Genomic DNA, 19,152 nt, shown 5'->3' with positions numbered 1-19,152 from the left:
GTGCAGATGGGGAACGAGGGAGGGGGGCTACTGCATGCCGTGGGAGATTGGGGGGGCAGTCGGGGCTGGAGATCCTCTTCCCCCTGACACCCTGCCCTCCCGGGCGCCCCTTTAGCTCTGGAAGCACTGCTGCTGCACCTGTCCCACCCCCATGCCCAGGGCTGCCCCTGATCGCCCCGTAAAGTAACGTCCACCCCCCTTGGAATGACGGGAGCCATTTACAGAGAACAGGGTGCCGGGAGTTCAGCCTCCTTGGGATGGAACGCTGCCCTTCAACACACGGGAGGAAGACGCCCTTGGCTTTCCCACATCCGCTCGTGCAGGGATCCGTGAAGCCAGGCAGCCGGGGCTCAGGGCAGAAGGGGGGCGACTGCCCAGCCACAGAGAGCACAGCCTGGCCACCTGCTGCACCAGCCCGCCTCAGCCAGGACGCAGGGACACGGTGGCAAGCAGCTGTGCCTTTTGGAATTCATACTTTTTAAGTTATTTAAAAATCAACCAGAGTGACAGAACAGTTTACAAAGGAAAAATCATCTATAATCCTTGTTTCAACACAACTGTCCTCATCTTTCCAGTGTTTTCTTCCAGTATTCCCCTCTATATACACACACATACACGCATATACATACACATGTACGTATGCATGTCTACATGCGTGTACACACATATATTCATACACACGTCTATGTACATATGCTCTCTTTTTATATACATTCTGTCTCTATATAAATATACACTTTCTAAATGTATATGCATGTACAGGGGACCCTTGAAAACATGGGTCTGAACTGTGGGTCCATTTATATGCAGACTTTTTTCAATAAATATATTGGAAAAACTTCTGGAAATTTGTGATCATTTAAAAAAAACTTGCAGACGAGCCACATAACCTAGAATTATCCAAAAAGTTAAGAAAAAGTTAAGTACGTCATGAATGCATAAAATATATATATATATACATATAACATACAAAATACACGTTAATCAACTGTTTATGTTATCGGTAAGACTTCTGATCAACAGTAGACTATTAGTAATTAAGTTTCAAGGGAGTCAAAAGTTATGCTCAGATTTTCAACTGTACAGGGGTCACTCCTGAGTTGTTCAAGGGTCAACTGTACATACTCTGTCATAGATAGATAGGTAGATAGATAGGAAGATAGGTAGATAGATAGACACTTTCTAAGTACACACGTACACGCTCTATATATAAAGAGATAAGGGGATGGACGGACAGAGTGTATGTACACACGTATGCACTCTGTGTGTATACATGGATTTTACATACATATAAATATAATTTAATAAGTATCTTGTTCACCCACCGGGCTTTGGTTATCATTCTTATTGTCTGTCTGGATAACATCCCAACCTCTGGGATTATTTCTCCTTGGATACTGAACGTTTAGTTCATTTTCAGAGTCGGATTCACTAATTGTGCGGCGCTGGCCAGCCTGGGCTCTGTGCAAACCTGCCCCAGGCACGCACCGTCTGAAGGGGACGGTCAGAGAGCAAGTGACCAGGCAAAGGGGACTGTGTCCTAAAGGGATGGAGAGGAGGCCGTGGCGAGAACGAGGGGCTTCCCTGAGACTGGGGTGTGTTATGTTTGGGATGGGCGTCCTCTGGTGGGTGGTGTCTGTCGGAGGGCTGGGGGTCTTCAGCGGGGCTGCATGGAGCTCACCATTGCGGTCATCAGTTACCCGGCAGCTTAGAGCCAGGCTGCAGGAAAAGCCGCAGGTGGAGCAGAGCGGCTGTCAGAGCCCCCCCGGGGGCCTGGTCCCCCCTGAGTGCCTGTCCCTGGGACCCCTGTGAGACCCCTGCCTGCGGTGCTGCCACCAACCTCCCAGAGGGACTGCACGTCCTGAGAAAATTAACAGAGGTGAGGCAACCCTCCTGGAAGTTTCAGGTTGACAGTCAGATGACCGGAGCTCGGGTGACAGGGCTAGTCCAGTTCAGACCACCCGCCAAGGGCTCAGCCCCGCTCGGTTATCTCGACTCTGACCGTGTCCAGAGCGCTGTCTGCTCCCAAGCCCACCCAGCCCCCGACATGTCCGCCTGCACCGGGCTCTTCACCGCTTGTTAGTGATGACCCCCGACCCCGTCCAGGGGTCCAGCACGATAGGGTATGAAATTCACACCCCTTGTTCACAGATTGTTAACAACTTCAGAACACTGACAGCTAAGCCTCCAACCAAGTGCGGGAAAATAAGACCTTTGCCAGCCCTGTGCAGATGAAAAGAGCGACGTTGGTGTCATGGCCAAATCCTGTCCCTGTTAAAGAAACAGGTACTCGTGATCCTTGCTAAGGTGGTTAAGGAACTTTGTTCTAGGGGGACCCCTGCACTGGGGTTTGCAGGAGGGGAGAGAGGTCCGGCTCAACTCTGAATACAACGTGGAAAGTGGGGATTTATGGCCAAGGAGCAAAGGCGAGGCCAGTGGATGGAAATTACAAAGAGCAAACACTGAGGTTAGGGGATGCGGCTAAGCCCCTCGACGGGGCCCTTCCTGAGGGCGGGCCAGGTGACCAGCTGTTGAGGGTGGGGATGAGAAATGCAGCAGATATCGAGAGACATCAGAGTCCAAGGATGGGGATCTCCCCGAAACTGACTTGGCAAGACTCTTGCCAAAACTAAGGACCAAGGACAGAGGCCAAGTCTGAGCCAGCTCAGAGGAGCCCGGGTGGAGTCTGGTCAAGGGCAGCGTCTGTGCCCCCACCCAGCTCACACGCTGAAGCCTCAGCCTGCAGCACCTCAGGACGTGGCCGTACTTGGAAGCAGGATCTCATGGAGGTGGCCAAGGTAAACGGGGTTGTTAGGATGGGCCCCGGTGTCCCCCTGAGAAGAGGAGATCAGGACACTGACCTGCACAGAGGGACAACCATGTGAGGACCCAGGGAAGAGACAGTGGTCCACGCGCCCAGGAGGGGGGCTTTGCGAGGGACCAGCCCTGCCGCACCCGGATGTGGGAATTCAGCCTCCAGGACTGGGAGAGAATAAATGTCTGTCATTTGAGCCCCCCGGTCTGTGGCACTTTGTCGCAGCAGCCCAAGAAACGAGCCCGGGGACGGGCTGTACACATGAAACTGCTGGCTGCTGCCCCCTCACCCACTGGGCAGACACACGCTTCAGGGTGTCGCGTAGCCGGCAGTCGTTCGGTGCTGGGTGTGCAAACCAGCTTCCGGCCCCACAGACAGACAGACAGGAGCAGTGGACGGACGGTCGGCCCCTGAGGAGCAAGCAAAGTGCAGGGGCTGCAGAAGGGCAGGGCCTGCTCTGGACAGTCGTTGTCTCGTCCTTGTGTCCACTTTGCTTAAAATGCAGGACGAACACAGCATCAGCAAACTCAGGCTGCTGACGGCAGGGAAGGATGCAGCTCACGGCCCCTGCGTGCCTCCTGCTTCCCACACTTCCTTCCATGCACACCACAGACGGACAGACAGATGGGACTCGGGACTGCCGCGAGCCCCGCCCCCCCCGCCCCCCCCCCCCCCCGTGCTCAGCTCCCAAAAGTGACATTTCCTGAACTTGTGGAAAGTGACACGGGTGCAGTGGAGGCCACCAAAGGGAGCACTGAGCCCCCGGTGGAGGGTCTCCATGGACCCATCCACAGAAGGATTCTGACGAGGCCGGGTCTCCAGAGCCTGGCGTGAGACCCAGTGGTGCCGGGGCTGCAGGGGGCTCAGAGGAGGGCCGGCCGCGGCTGTGCTCAGCAGCGGTGGGGGTCCTGGGAGGGTGTGACAACGATGGGCTGGGTGTCTGTGACACCTGTGTTCACCCTGGTCAGCTCCCCGATATACTCCTCCACCACTGCCATGGTACCCACACCACGTCGTCCCCACCGGCCTCTGCAAACTTCATCCAGCCCTGCGTCGTCCTGTGGGTGGGTGGCTGCCGGGGGCAGAGACAGCAGCTGGGCTCTGTGGGGAAGAGCATCTCTCAGGTAAGCAGGGCCCCCCCACCCCCGCCGCGTCGGGAAGGGCCTCCGCTCCATTTCCCCACCCCCCAACCCCGGAGGACCCTGCTCAGGGCATCCCCCCACCCCCACCAAGCCTCAATTCTGGTTTCCTCCCCGCTCTGGCCCTTCCCTTGTCCACAGATGTGATCTGGCCTCCAAGCTGGGACGCTCCACGTGCGGCCACGGCTGCTGTGTCCCTCCTGCCGTCACTGCCCGCTTCCCCCGCCCCACTGCTGCCCACCTAGCCCGGCCCGGCCTGGAACAGCTGTCTACTCATTCATATGACGCTAGTGTCCTCACCAGTGCGTCCCTGTTTGAATAAACGGCTCGACCTTGTGGCCTGGGGCAGTTACCCCCTCCGCTGGAGGGCATCGGCCAGCCCCTCCCCAGTACTGTCCTGGGTGGGCCGACGCGCCCTGTGCCGCCCCCGCAGAGGCCACCTAATGTGTGCCCGACACAGAGGGGCTCCAGAGGGGCTCAGTGAGCCACGAGGCCCCCAGAAGTCCAAGGGCTGTGTGTCCTGAGCTGGGACCCCCATTCCTGCTGCTACTCCCTGCCGGCCCCCCACCTGGGGTGGGGACAAAAGCCACAGGTGCCAAATCAGCACACGTCCCACCTCTGCCCCCAGCGCCCATGAGGCCTGCAGCCACCCCTCCCTCCGCAGGGCTCTGACCCCCATCAGGGCTTCTATCACGGGGGGCTCTGCAGGTGGGGCTGCGACAGCCCTGGCATCTCCTTCAGGCAACACCGCCCCAGCATCTGTGCCAGGCCCTGGGGACATGGCTGAGGGCAGACAGACACCACTAGGAAAGGACTCAATTCTGACGGGCTGTCTCCCAGCGGTGGGTGCCACGAGCGAAATAAACACAGCGCTGTCCACGGCGGCCACGGTGCTCCCATCAGCTGACCTCATGTCTGTCCCGGACACACCACTCTAGCTTCCAGCCCCCGACCCCGTCCTCTTTCCTGCTTCTGTGTGAGGTCACCCCCTCTTGTGAGTAGCCTGTCACCGGCATGTCCCTCTAGGACCCCTAATGCTCAGCATATAGAAGAGCCACAGTAAAGGTTTCCCGAATAAATGACTCTGAATGAATGAACGAGGAGCTGAGATCTCACAGGTGAGAAAACAGACATGCGGAGCACCAAGGCAGAGGAGCTCCGAGCAGAGGGAGAAGCCCGTGCAAAGGCCCTGGGGTGGGGACGAGCTTGGCCCTTCGAGGAGCACAGGAGCTAGGAGCGTGTGGGGGGGTGGGGCCAGGCCACGTGGGGCAGGGGCTGTGCTGGGGGCAGGGCAAGCCCCTGGGGGCTCCAGCAGAGGGTGGAGCAGAGGGACTCCTGCTCCGGGCATTCTCTTCCTGTTCCAGCCAGCTCAGCCTACACGACGGGCACCAGAAACACAGGGGAACAGACCCCCCCCCCGCCCCGAAACAAGCACACTGCACTGGAGAGCATGTCGAACCCACAGAAGTGACTTTAATTTCAGCGCACACGACGGCTTTGTGCCGCCACAGGCACGGCTGCTGACAGGCTGGATGTCGACGGCACTCGGAACGTCGCAGCGCCTGGTCCTAACCTCCCCCTCGGTCCCTTTCCAAGCCAGTGGCCGTGCGTGTGAGGTCTGCTCTGGCGCTGGCAGCGTCCTCAGGTGCTGCCCGCCTCCTCCCACGCTGCCTGAAGGCGGGGGTCCTGGATCAGCAGGGGAAGGTGGGCGCCTCGGCCACCGGGCGGGACATGCTCTGGATGGCCCACTGCAGGATGCCGTCGAAGGAGTGCTGCACGACAGAGCAGAGAGCGGGGCTTGGGCCAGAACCTCGGGGCACAGGCGTGCCTGCCCTGGCCTCCAGGGCCACCTGCGTCATAAACATCGTGGTGGGAAGGTGCTATCCAACCCAGCCCTCCTATACAGAGATGCGGAAACAGGGGGCACGCCTCATCCCACACTCCTCCTCCGAGCTTCCTGTAAGCCCAGGCACAGCCACCACGGCTGTTCTGTCAACTGGTGGCCTCTTCCCGGATGTCTCGGCAGGACCAGCTCCTTCCCTCACTCTGCCCAGCTCTGCGCAGGGCCTGACGCTCCAGCGGGACTGGAGGCGCCGTGGGAATGCCTGATATTCCAGCAGAACGGAGGTGACCTGCTCCACAGGGGCTGGTGAATCTGCCCCACTCTGCCCACCTATGTTGGCACCTCGGGTCACCCCTGGCCCTCTTGGGGCCTCTAGAGACAGCTTCAGTGTCTGGGACTGCCCGTGCTTGGCCCAGCACCCAAGGCAGGGCCCCCGTGGTCAGCTGGGATCCCCAAGGTGCCACGCCAGGCCCCTGAGGACACGCACTGGCCACCTGGGGTCTGGGGGTGGCTGGAGGACTTTAACCTTTTCTAAAAGCCACCTTTTCTTCCCAGTGATTCTAGCTGTTCATCGTCGGGTGGAGGGGCCTGGGTTGAGGAGGGGGAGGGAGGGATGTGCAAGGGGGCGTGGTCCCAGAGTGCCTAGCCCCAGGGAAAGTCACGGCCTCCACATCAGGCTTCAGTGGCCCTGGCGCAGGTTCCTGCAGCCGCCAGCTCTCCAGGGTCCAAGCCCCGGGACCTCCAGGGCAGCTAGAAAGGGGAGCAGCTTGGGGCCCGCTCTGGCTCGTTTGTGCGCGGAGGGGCCAGCGCCATCTGGGGTGACGTGGGCCTGTGGCGTCTAGCTGCTCCCGTGGCCTGAGAGCTGGCTGCTTCAGAGGCCGCGGAGGCGGAGGCGGAGGGGGGCGGGTGTGGCCCCAGCCAGGTGACGTGTTACCTCACTCAGGAGGGACTCCAGGTCATCCCTGTGCAGAACTGGCTCGTGAACAGCAGAATCGTCCCCCGCCTGGAACCCAGAAAAGGGAGGAGGTCAAGCCACCTTCCGCACCCCTGCCGGGCTCATCCCCACAGCAGCAGGACTCCCTACAGAGGCAGCAGCAGCGGTTAGAGGCGGTGTCCGCGCCAGGGCAGTGGGGTGCTGTGCGCTCCTCCAGGCGGGACCCCGGGAACTGAATTCTAACATCCGGCTCCGGAGGCAGAGTGGGTGCGGGTAAGCTCGAGGCTGCTTGGCCAGGTCCCTGCCACCCCTCTGGGGCAAGGACCAGCTGGAAGAGACCCTGTCACCGATGGGAAACGTGAGGCCCAGACAGGAAAGAGCCTGGTCCCACAGCCACCCTTCAGCCACCCAACAAGCCTGCGGGGCCAATCGTGCCCCTGAGGGGCGAGGGCCAGAGCTGGGGACGTGGCACACCCCCCCTGGCTCGCGGGCTAGGCGGAGCGAGGCCATGCTAAGTGGAACCACATGCAATGGCCCAGTCTGTAGCTCAGATCAGCCAAACCTCGGGACCTTCTCCAGCCCTTGATGCCACTAGCCCTGGGTGAGGGCTTGGCACACACAGTGCAGAGGGCTGGGGATCCGGAGAGAGGCTTCCAGAAGGAGCGGAACGCCAGTAGGTGTGAGCCCTCTTGTGCCCAGCGCCTGGGGTGCCCTGTCACCCACCATGCGTGCAGGGGATTACGAGGCGGGACTGGGAGGTAGGACGGACCATGGACGGGGGTAGGACATCACCACCCCGGGCCCCCAAGGATTCTTCGGGGGCAGGGATGTGGTCAGGAAGGCCCCTGCTGTGGGCAGTCGGGGCAGATGCGCCACCTTCCGCAGGCCTCTCAGCAGGAGACACATGGGCCTCCCTGGCTCTGAGGGAGCCCTGGGAAGCGAAGGTCCAGTGAGGCTGGTCCCTCCTCCCCAAGGTCCCAGGGCCCAAGGCTGCTGGAGGATTGGAGGCGAGATGACACAGGTGGAGTCACACGTCTCTCCTTCCGCTCTCCCCTGCCCTGCCCCACCGCGAGGATGAGGATGGCGCTCCCTGCACAGGGCACTCCGGGGGGTGCGGAAGGGGCCAGGGCAGCTGGGGGGTTAGCGGAGCTCTGGGCCTGCAACCAACCCCAACCGGCGGCTGCATAGCCGCTGTGGCTTGGGAGGGTTGCCTTTCTCTGCAGATTTAAGGTATCAGACGGGAGTCGATTCAAACAAATATATCGTATGTACAGAATAAACACATGGTCAGCTTTGGTGCACACCCGCGAAGCTGGCGCCCGGGCCGGGGCCTCCCCTGGAGATGCGGGGTCCTCCCTCACCTGCGCCCCAGGGCCGGCGGCGGCGGCTTTGGCGATGAGCTTGGGGGTCCCGGGAGCCGGGCGGGCGGGGCTCAGGGCGGGAGTCGCGGCGGGCGGCCCCTCCCCGGGGGCCGGGGCGGGGTCTCCGGAGCAGGATTTGCAGCGCAGGGCGGCCCTGGCGAGCGGAGGAGAGGCTGCAGGCTGCCGGGGCTGGGGCAGGGCTGGGAGTGCCCTCTGCACCCCGCAATCTTAAAGCCGTTGGGGGGTCGCCGGCCCTCCCCCTCCCCCTCCCGGTCCCGGCCCCGTACTCACCCGGGCCGGGCAGCGCCGGCGGGGAAGTGGCAGCGCCAGTGGAAGGCGGCGGCGCAGTGCGAGCACCGAAGCGCGTCCGTGCCGTCCCCGCACACCCCGCACCTCGCGCCGGGCGCCGGGCCCTGCAGACGGACCACGGCGGGGTGACCGGGGGCCGGGGAGGGGCGCACGGCCCCGGGACCCCTCCGGGAGGGGCGCACGGGGTGGGGGGCGAGTCCGAGGTTTCGGGATCGAGGCCTAGAGAGGTCAAGGGCGCCCCAGCACCTTTGGGCTGCAGCTTGGTGAAACTAGGTGTCCCGTCTTGGTCCCCCTTGGTGGGCCCGGACCCCCTTCAGGGCTAGTCAAGGGAACCCAGAAGGGCGTCCGTTCCAGAGGAGGCAGGAGGGCCTGGGAGACCTGGGGCTGCGAACTCTACCCACTTTATCGTCCTGCCCTTGTGAGGGGGCTTTCGAGAGTGATGAGAGAACGGTCGCGTCCTCTGGAATCCCTCCAGCAGCTCTCTTCCCTTCACCCTCCCCCGCAGAGCCCGCACCTCGTTCTGGGTAATCTAGCAACCCCAAGAGCCCCTGGGCCTCCCTCCAGCCTCCTCCACCTGCCCTCCCCGCGGCCCCCACCCCTAACCTCCATCTGAATCCTACCTCTACCTCCGCCTGTCACTGTCCTGTTTCAGGCTCACCGGGCTGCCCCTGTAGACCCTGAGCTCCCTGAAGACAGCCACCCTGACCCCAGCACCCCGCTCACCTGCTGCCCCTCAGGGCCCACACACAAGAGGGGGTGCAGGGCCGAGGGGTCCAGCACAAGCGGGGGGGCTGCAGGAGGTGAGGCCAGCAGGTGCTTGTAGGTGACCGCAGCATCCACTCCAGCGGGGCGCTCACTGGGCGGTCCCCTGACCTCCTCTCCCGCTGACCTCAGTGCCAGGAGGACCTGGAACCGGAGGGTCGGTTCTGAGAGGTGTTGCAGGGGACTTGCCCAGCACCACCCAGGAGTTAGTGACTGCTGGGGCCCTGGGAACCGGGGGCTGGCGTCGTGGGGAAGAGCGCCACATTGGGTGGGAAAGGCCCGGGTGCCGTTCCCGGCTCTGTGGTCCCAGCAAGTTCCCTGACCCTTTCCCCATCTAAAGGCGGGGCCCCGTGGCCCTCACGGGCTGTCGGAGTACACACTCGGCATATGCTGGGGCACTCATCGTATCCGTTGTGACTTTGCGTTAACAGAACACTTAGAACATTTTTGGAGAATGTTATCGGTGGTCGAAGTGCGTCCCCTGTGTTGGGCTGATAGAGCTGAAGGCCCCAAAGCAGAGGACTGAGAAGCGGGGCCGTTGTAAGGGCCGCCTCCCGGTGGCCTGCGCCCCCGTGGTCCCACAGGAGAAAGCGGAATTGACGGGGCCAGGCCAGGGTGGGGGGCACGTGGCTCTCTGGCTGGGGCAGGCCCAACCCACAGGAGTGGCCAGGAGGCGGGCAGCCGGCTGACAGAGGGCCTGGGAGTGGGCCTGTGTGTACCGGGGTCTCTGCAGGCGGCTCCTGGGGCCGGGGCTCCTCAGCCCGGGGCAGGTCCCGCTGGGCTCTTCCCTGGAGGCAGCTGGAGCACCTCCAGGTCCCGCTGGTCGCGTTGTCACCGGCCAGAGACATGCAGGGCGAGGCAGAGGGGACAGTGGACTCCCAAGCCCGCAACACAGGGGAGGCCTGAGGGCTTCTCCAGGTCACCCTTTCCGTTCCCCCATGGGGAAACTAAGGGCACGGGCAGAGCCACGGGGGAAGGGCCTGCCCGGCCGGTGAGCAGGAGAGCCCGGGATGCTGGGGTAGCTAAGCCTGCTGGGGCGGCCCTCGCCAGCCTGGCACGTCCCCCGAGTGCTTCTCGGGTGAGCCCCAAGAATTCCCGACACCCGCGAACCTGCAGCGGCCTGGCCTGGGCCTGGCTCTCACGGGCCCTGCCTTGCAGGTCGGGCCTCCCTAGGCTGGCCTCCCTCGATTCCACGGGGGGACGGTGCCCAGTAGAACAGGGGCCGGTCAAGGGCAGGAAGGAAGAGAATGGAAGGCGGGCAGCATTGAGCAGAGCTGAGGGATGACCCGGCCAGAGATGTGACCTGGTCAAGGTCGTGCGGTGAGCGGGGCACGGTCGGGGCGAGAATGCCCGCCCAGCGCTCCGCCCTGCACCCAGGCCGCCCTGACCTGCGGAAGCTGCTGGTAGCGGACAGCGCTGTCCCCGGGGGGCCGGGGCAGGGGGCCTTGCGCTGGACCTAGCCTGGGCCCCCACCGGCCCTTGGGGGGCAGCTCTGCAGCCTCTGTGCTCCCCAGCCCGACTTGGAGTCAGACCCTGCTTAGTGCCGCTGGTCGGCTGCTTGTGGCGCTCTGGGCTGGGGGAGATGGGGCGAGATGGGACGGGACGGCCGTCCCTTGCCTTGGGCCTCAGCGGCCTGCTGGCCAGGCTGGGGGGGACAGCGCGGCCACGCGGGGACGTGGGTGGGAGGATCCCGGGCCCCAGCCCCACCGCCCGGCGACCTGAGCAAAGGCCCCCTCCCAGGCTGGCCTCACTGCCCATCCCTGGAGTGGAGACACTGCTGGCGGCCTCCCACTCAGGGCGGGCCAGTGAGGAGGCTGGGCGGGGCCAGGCCCACCTGGGGATCTGGTGGAGCGGGGGCGTCAGGCAGGCCAGGTGGAAGGCGCGGGGGCAGCCGTCGCAGCAGAGGAGCTCCCCGCCGTCCCTGCACGCCGCACACTCATCCTCGTTCTTCTGGCGCGGGTGAGAGACACGCGGCGTCTGGAAGACCCGGGATGGGGCAGCGCCCTCCCCGAGAGACGCCCCTCGCCGGCTCCCTGCTGAAATCCCGCCCTGACTGCCTGCTCCCCAGGGCTCCCCAAGGCCCCCCCACCTCTGAGACTCTAGCCCCGAACACCTGCTGGCCCATCCCTCTTGGGAAGAACGGTCCTTAAGGAAGGCTGGTTCCTCGCGGGTGCCTGTGCTGCAGGCGGCCCCAAGACCACACGGCCACACCCACGGGGCAGCGGAGGGGCAGGCCCAGCGGTGTTCCCGTTGGCCCTGGTCACCCGCTGTCCCCTCCGCCTGAGGCCTGCTTGCGCCCTTGCCTGGATAGCACCCACCGTGCCCCCCTGGACGCCACTTCCTTCAGAAGCCCCCCGGGGACTACAGGGCTGGGCAGCGCCTCACAGTGATGAGCGCACTCATTGTAGCAACCCCCCCCCAGGCCCCAGCAGCCCAGGAGCTCCTGGGGGCAGGCGTGAGTCCTTCTCATTTCCTCGTTCCCCGGGGGCCAGCACAGCGCCTGGCGGGGGTGTCGGGATCCCCGGCAGGAACGGTGCTGGGAGCCCAAGGGCGTACGTGACGCTTGGGTTCCTGGCTCCTAGCAGGGGACACAGCCATACCAGGGGCCCGACAGCTGGCAGCCGGACCGAACGCTGTGCTTTTAAGAGCCTGGGAGGACTCACGTGCTCTAACTTATGTGAATTTTTACAATTGCGTATTATCAGAAAAAAATGCTATTAAAAGTAGTGTTCCACCCTGTGAACAGAAGCTTAGACCTCTGTCCTCCGGTCCCTGGAGTGACTGCCCTGGACAAGTGGCAAATCGGCAGGAGGCCCCGCCCTCAGGATCCTGGGGGCGCTCTGAGCGTTACCTGGTGCAGCTGGGGCTCACTGGGAAGGGCAGGGGGTCCCGGGGCCCTGTCCCGCTGGCCTGCCCTCGAATCGCCTCCACCCTGCCAGGGAGAAGAGAGAGGGTCACCAGCAGGGGAGGCATTCGGGCGGGAGGGGCAGTCCCCAGCCCCAGCAGAGCTCCCCACCAGAGGTGACAGGACGCTGCTGCCCCGGGTGCTGGGGGAGGGGGAGGAGGGCCAGGCCTCCCCAGGGGCGGTCCCAGCAGCGCTCACAGGGGCAGGAGCCTGGGTCCCCTTGGCTCGGACCAACGTCTTCAGGCTGCTGCCGCTTCGGGTCTTGTTCTTTGCCCCACTGGGGTCTTCAAACTTGCTGGGAGTGTAAAACTCCCCCCCAACCTGGATGCACTTCTTGGAGCCACCTGGGAGGAGACGGGTCGGGGGGGGGGCCTGGCAGGGAGGCTCTACAGCTGGCTGTTCCTCCCCCCACAAACCCCACCCCAGTCAGCTCTGGGCCCCGGGTCCTGAACACAGCAGGGATTCTCTGCTGGGGGGAAGCACGTCTCCCAAATTCTCATCCACTCGGAGTCTCGGAATGCAGCCTTATTCGCAAGTAGGGTCTTTGTAGATGTTAAGATGGGCTTGCACTGGACCGAAGTCCAAGGACAGCATCCTTATGAGAAGACGAGAGGACGCAGAGAGACACAGGGAGGAGCCTCTGTGGCGAGGAGCTGGAGTGATGTGACCACAAGCCGGGGCATGGGGGTTGCCATGAGCTGGAGGAAGCAGAGAAGCCTCTGCCCTAGAGCCTCGGAGGGAGCAAGCCCGGCCCCGCCCACACCTTGATTTTGGTGTTTCTGTTGCTTTAAGCCACCCCGTTTGTGGCAACTCAACATAACAGCCCTAGGAAACTACTTGGGACCGTCCCTTGTGGGTGAGCCTGGAGCCCGCACCAGCTCCCAGGGTCCTCGGCGTCCCCAGAGGGTGTGCAGCACAGGGAGTGGAGGAAGGAGGAGCTGCAAGGATGGGGCGGGCGGGGCTGGGGCCGCAGGTTGTCCAGCTTAGAGTCCAGGAGTTCCCCAAGCCCTGCCCAGAGCATCCGCTCCAGAGACAGCAGACCCACTGCAGGGAGTAGGGGTGCCTTGTCCATGCTCCGCAGCCACCGGGGAGCTGAGCGGGACGTGGATCCCTGGCAGCCCCTCCCCAAGCGCCGTCTACCTGCCTCAAACACCTGCTGGATAAGGATCCCCTCCACGGCCCCGCGGGCTCCTGGGACGTCCCCAGATGACACGGCCATGGCTCTCTGGACTGAAGCGGACATGGCCTGAATTCCTGGGGAAAGGAGCACCAAATGGGGGGTCACCTGTTGGGACGATGGCTCCTGAGCACGGGCAGTGGGGAGTGCGGGGCGTCTGGGCAGCAGAATCCTTCCTTCTTTCCACACAGGGCAGGCTGGGGAGGGGGTCCAGCCCCTCCACAGACAGACAGCCAGCCCACACGTAAGTGCAGAGACGGGCCATGGAGTGCGTGTGCGTGTGCGTGTACACGTATGTGGTGTGGTCTGGTGTGTGGTGTACGAGCCGTCCGAACCCAGCTGGCGGGAATGAACAGAGACGCTGGGATGTGGCCCTGGGCTGGGCTGGGAGGGAGGCAGGGTCCCCAGAGCCTGCCCTCAGGCCAGCACCAGGGGCCCATGGGAGGTCTCCAGGTCCCAGGTTGCATCTGGCCAAGGGACAGGGGGTATTCTCTGGAAGAAGCAGGGTCGGAGCTGGCCCTGAAGGATGGGGCACTCAGAGGGGCATAGGTGGGGTGACCCCAGGCCAGCATGGTCCCAGCTCCCAAGACGGACCCCTGACCCCCAGACCTGGGGCCTGGCTCACCGTTGCCCAGCGGGAGGCGCTGTGGCTCTGCGTTGCTCTCTGACTTCTTGGAGGGCTTGGCCTTGATGTGGGAGCCTGTCGGGGAGCAGGGACAGCCTGGCCCTCCTCCCGCTGCTGGGCCAACGCCAGGGCGCAGGTGGGAGAGTGCCAGGTGGGGTCTCCCGGACTCTGGTGTGTCCCCTTGCTTTACCGGGCTCTGGTGTCCACATCAGGAGACAGGAAGTACACCCACCTGCCTACTCACAGGGCCCAGGGGTCAACAAGGGCTGCGGGGCTCATACAGGGGGTCCGTCCAAGTCCCCAGAGGGACCTCTGCCAGGCTGACTCTGGGCCAAGCAGGAGGGACAGATGCTCCCAGACCAGGTCAGGGAGGGGGAGTGGTCAGGGGGTGTAAGGTTCCGTGAGGGGATCTGTGAGCCCACAGGCTCCTCAAGCTGGGTACCTGGGCTGGAGGTGCCCCTCGGGGACAGAGCTGCCGGCGGGGTGGCCCTCGGTTCCTCCAGGGCCTTCCTCTTGGTGGGAGGCCTGGGCAGCAGCACGGTGGCCTTGGGGCCAGCCGGGGGCCTCCTCCCCTTCCGGGGCTGGCTGAGGTCCACATCTGCGGGCGTGTGCAGGGCCGGAGGCTGAGCTTCAAGCCCAGAACCGACGCCCCGTTCAGGCAGGTGAGGCCTCAGCTCTTTGCTCTTAGAAGCCAAGATGGTCTAGGTGGTGTCCGGGGCTCCCTAAACAGCCCCACGCCTCCCCTCTCACAGTCCAGCTGGGGCTCAGAGGATGACTCCTGCTGCCAGCCCCAGGGAGGGAGGCCGAGCCGGCCGGGACCCAGCCCCAGTGCCCCCACCTTTGGGGAAGCCGTCTAGGATGGGCTGCGGCCGGGACCCAGACCCCAGTGCCCCCCACCTTTGGGGAAGCCGTCTAGGATGGGCTGCGGCCGGGACCCAGCCCCCAGGGCCCCCACCTTTGGGGAAGCCATCTAGGATGGGCTGCAGCCGGGGGTATCTCTCCAGGTTGTAGTCCTTGAAGAGGACCCTCCAGAAGTCCAGGATGACGGCCGCGTCCTGGGTCAGGAGCCACGAGAGGAGCGTGTGGAAGGCCTGTGGGCAGCCCTCCTTCTCCTTCAGACGCAGCGTCTCCTGAAGCAGAGCGGGAATGGGGGCCCCGCCCTTCTCGGGTACGCCCCTTCCTGCCGCCTCCACTGCGGGACCAGAGGGCAGATGCTGACCCCGAGGAGGCCGCTGGAGACTTGGGCACCTGTGTCCACCCCCTTGGCTTGGGGCAGGTGTGGGGATGGCAAGGGGGTGCTGGGGTGAGGTGGGGGGCCACCTGGAATTCATCTTAGGAGACTGGGCTCAACTTGGAGGGAGGCTTGGGGAGGGCTGGGAGGGGGCTTTGGGGATCTGGGGGGGCACCGGAACTTGTCTTGGAGACCGTTCGCTCCGCTGGCGGGTGGGGCGTGGGGCAGGCTGCGGGTTAGCGGCAGGGACCTTACCCTGGCGCTGGGGCTTGGGGGCGGGAGGGGCTTGGGGGCGGGAGAGTGGGGAGGGGCGGGGCTGGGGAGGGTCCCTCTGGAACGGGTCTTCCGCGACCTTGCCCGCTCCTGGGCGCGGGCGTGGGGAAGGCTGGGGCGTGTTGCTGGGTCGCTGGTCTGGATAGGGGCCCACCTGGAATTTGTCCTCGGGGACCACGTCGTGGTCGACCAGCGCGTGCAGCAGCGGGAAGGCGCTGTCCACGGCCACGGCTATCTCCGTGCGGTGCAGCCTCAGGAGGCGGCGCAGCGCCGGGTCCCCACCGGCCCGGGCCTCGCCCATCATTGCAGGGTCGGGGACACGGGACTGGGGTCCCGCTCTCCCCGCCTGGGGTCCCGCGGCCTCGGGGTGCCGCTGGACTTGTGGGGTGTCTAGGCCGTGTCAGCCTCCTGGCCCTGGCGCACCCCCTGCGCCGCCGGGCACCTGGGTGGGCACGCCTGGCCCGGGAAGAGGGAGCCCCAGGTGCTTCCTCCGGCCTCCGCGGGTCTGAGCTCACGGCCCGGGTTTCTATTATACTGGGCTCTCCTTGGAGAGAGCAGAAGCCGCTCAGCCCGAGCCAATCAGGGCCCAGGGAGCTTCCTCAGGGGCAGGAACGGAAACTTCCCTGTAACCCGAGTGCTAGATGGTCCCATACACCTGCCAGCCCCCTTGTGCACCCGCCAGCAGGCTGCTGGCTTTTCTTTCCTTTTTAAAGAAGCCTCTGGACTCAATTCCCAAAATGCGGTTGCAGCCAGCATCCCACAGGGCCCTGTTCGAATGGGGAAAAGCCAGGACAGGTGTCTTCCCCTCACCTGGGGCGCAGTGTCAGACACGAGCAGGGGCTATCCAGGTGCCCCAGCAGCTGGGAGAGGCAGCACGGGAAGCCTCCACGGGGCTGCGCGGGGGCAGAGTCCCTGGTGGGGAGTGGGCACCGCTGCCACCGTCGCAGCAGCTGCTCAGGGTCTCAAGCCTGGGGCTGTAGGAGGAGGTACCCACCTGATGGGGTATGACGAGTGCATGTCAGTGGGTTCAGAGCTGGGCATTGCCTGGAGGCTGGTGTTGCTGGGCAAGTTGCTTTCCTTCCTTGACCTTCAGTCCTCTCATTTTTTTGTCTGTTTGTTCATTTTTTTATTATTGGGCTATAGTTGTTCTGCAGTGTCGTGTTAGTTTCTACTGTACAGTGAAGTGGAGTTCCCTGTGCTATACAGCGCGTTCTCATTAGTTATCTATTTTATACACAGTAGTATATATATGTCAGTCCCAATCTCCCAATTCATCCCACCCTCCCTTTCCCCTCTTGGTGCCCATACGTTTATTCTCTATGTCTGTGTCTCTATTTCCACTTTGCAAACACAGTTTCATCTGTACCATTTTTCTAGCTTCCACATATATGAGTTAATACACGATATTTGTTTTTCTCTTTCTGACCTACTTCACTCTGTATGACAGTCTCTAGGTCCGTCCACATCTCTGCAAATGACCCAATTCCGTTCCCTTCCATGGTTGAGTAACATTCCACTGTGTATATGCACCCCGTCTCCTTTATCCATTCACCCGCCAGTGGGCATTTAGGCTGCGTCCAGTCCTCTCATTTTTAAAATGAACACACTCCACTGGGAGTCCCCAGCTGATACCCACCTTCTACTTCCTCTAGGTGTGTTAGAAAGTAAGGCTTCTAGCAGGCAGCTGGCCCCATGGACAGACATCCTGTGTATGGGCCATGGGAACCTCTGTCTTTGTGGGGCTCACAGCCCAGGAAGGGGCGCCCCAGGAGTCTTCCTAGGTGGGGGACAGAGGCTGGGGGACAGAAGCTTCCGGGGGGAAGTAGGGAAGGCTTCCCGGAGGGTCGCAGCAGGGGTCCCTAAGTCCACGAGATGGGAAGAGCATCCCAGGCAGCTCGTGGGCAGGGGCAGTGGACTGGGGCGTCCAGAGATGCTGAGCTCTCGGGGGTCTGGTTAGGGGGCAGGGATGCAAGACACAGTGGGAAGGACCATCCCTATGGTCAGCCTGCAGAGTTGGGAGGACTTTTGGAGGAAGCTGTCTGGCCAGGTTGTGTTAGGGAGAGAAGCTGGGCGCCTGGGGACGGGGCTGGAGGGTGGGTGGGGGCTCCAGGAAGCCTGGGGTCAGGGCCAGCACTGGGCTGGGACCGGCCGCACGGGGCAGGGGGAAGGACTCGTGACTGATGAGACGGGGCTGTCACCGAGACTTCTTGCATGCGTCGGCCCTCATGTGTTACACTGAGGTGGGAGTCCGGGGTGGGGCGCTGTGAGTCCCCTCCTGACCTGGGAGCCCGGCCTTTGTGTCCCCACCTCCAGGCCCAGGCCCCTGACGGTTCAGTTCTGGGCCTCGGGCTGCTCCAAGCCTGGGGCAGCGGTGTTGGAGGTGGAGACGTGAGCTCCGTCAGCCTGGAGCCGGCACAGGGGGCGGTGGTGAGGGCTGAGGGCACTGTCATCTCCAGGGCCAGGACCTGAGCATGGAGCTCTTGGGCTAGCTCTCCTGTAGAACGTTCTGGGGACTGAGTCAGGAGCAGGGCCCTGGCACTGCCCACCTCCAGGGCGCTGAGCCCACAGGCTGCAGTGCCGTGGGTGCAGCTGTGGAGATGTGGGGCTTGGGGCCTTTACTGCCTGTCCTGCGTGACCCCAAATTTCACACGCAGAAGCACCCGGATGCCAGGGAGCTGTGTTTGCGGCCTTGGGGTGACTGGCCCACAGCCCCGATTCTTTCAGCATCATGCTCCCCCAGCGTCACTCCGCACCCAGTGCTTTTTCTCCCTGGGGGGCTGAGCGGTCCCTAGGGAACGCTTTAGTCACAGGCCAACTGTTCAAGGGAAATTAAAAACTGCCAAGAAGAGCAAAGTCTTCACTTCACTGTTTAAAGCCCTGATACCCTTGCAGGTGCCTCTGTCGTGAGGCTGGCCTGACTGCTTCGGGCGTCACCCAGGCTCTGGCTTGGAGATTAGCAAACAGGCTCCTGTAGAGTTTCGGACTTTCCACTACGCAGGGGGTTTCCATAGCAGCCCCTTACCTGGAGCGGCCCAGGGTGTGTGGAGGCGAGAGGGGCCCCTCGAGGGCCGGCACTGCCTTCAGCCAGGTCACTGCCTTCGGGGCTGAGCCTCAGCCCCTCCTCCAGACAGCGAGCAGCCCAGCAACTTGCCCACCCCTCAGTAGTGAGTCTCTGAGCCTCTGCCGTCACCTGCAAGGGAGCAAGCACAGGAGCTTCTCCTGCAGTGCAGTGAGGCTACGTATGAGACACACCAGCCCCGCTGCACACTAGGCACTGTTCTGAGCTTTGCAATTGCCCTTACTTAATCCCAGAACCACCCTGTTCGTTCAACATTATTATCATCCCCATTCTACAAATAGGGAGATTGAGGCACAGAGAGGTTAAGGAACTTGACAAAAGTCACACAGCTAGTAAATGGCCTTGGATGGATGGTGTCCAGGTGCATGCTCTCAGCACATAGGACACTCCTTTGCTGCCCAGGTCATGTCAGGCACTCCCAGCTTGCGAGGAGGAGGAAATGCTCCCTGAGAGATATGCCCAGATGTCGAGGAGGAGGAGGCCCCAGTGGCAGGGTGGGAACAGGAGGGGGTCCTGTCCCTCGGCTGCTGGCCTTGGCCCCTCAAGGAAGCCTGGACACTACAGTCTTCTCCTTTTGCCCCAGATGGGGGCTTCAGTCTCTGTGGCTCCCCAAAAAGGGCTGGGGTCCCAGGGGTCAGAAATCCTGAGTTAGAATGCCCTCGGGGTCCTCAGAATGCCAGCCCAGGCCTCAGCTGGAGG

The 19,152-nt window shown here is 63.1% G+C and overlaps 1 protein-coding gene across 1 annotated transcript; it reads right to left on the bottom strand.

Moving 5' to 3' along the window:
* Positions 1-5,645: 5,645 nt before the first annotated feature.
* AIRE (autoimmune regulator) lies at positions 5,646-15,678 on the bottom strand (the record flags this gene model as incomplete). The annotated part of the gene is made up of 14 exons (XM_082655369.1): positions 5,646-5,726; positions 6,732-6,800; positions 8,093-8,246; positions 8,384-8,505; positions 9,125-9,307; positions 9,883-9,982; positions 10,998-11,113; positions 12,015-12,095; positions 12,267-12,412; positions 13,209-13,322; positions 13,871-13,945; positions 14,313-14,468; positions 14,826-15,000; positions 15,529-15,678. The coding sequence occupies 14 exons, from the start codon at positions 15,676-15,678 to the stop codon at positions 5,646-5,648; spliced, it is 1,722 nt and encodes a 573-aa protein (XP_082511495.1).
* Positions 15,679-19,152: the final 3,474 nt, after the last annotated feature.

The sequence above is a fragment of the Grampus griseus genome (genome assembly GCF_964374135.1).
Source record: "Grampus griseus genome assembly, chromosome: 5".
Classification (NCBI taxonomy): domain Eukaryota; kingdom Metazoa; phylum Chordata; class Mammalia; order Artiodactyla; family Delphinidae; genus Grampus; species Grampus griseus.
This window is presented reverse-complemented; position numbering and strand designations above follow the sequence as displayed.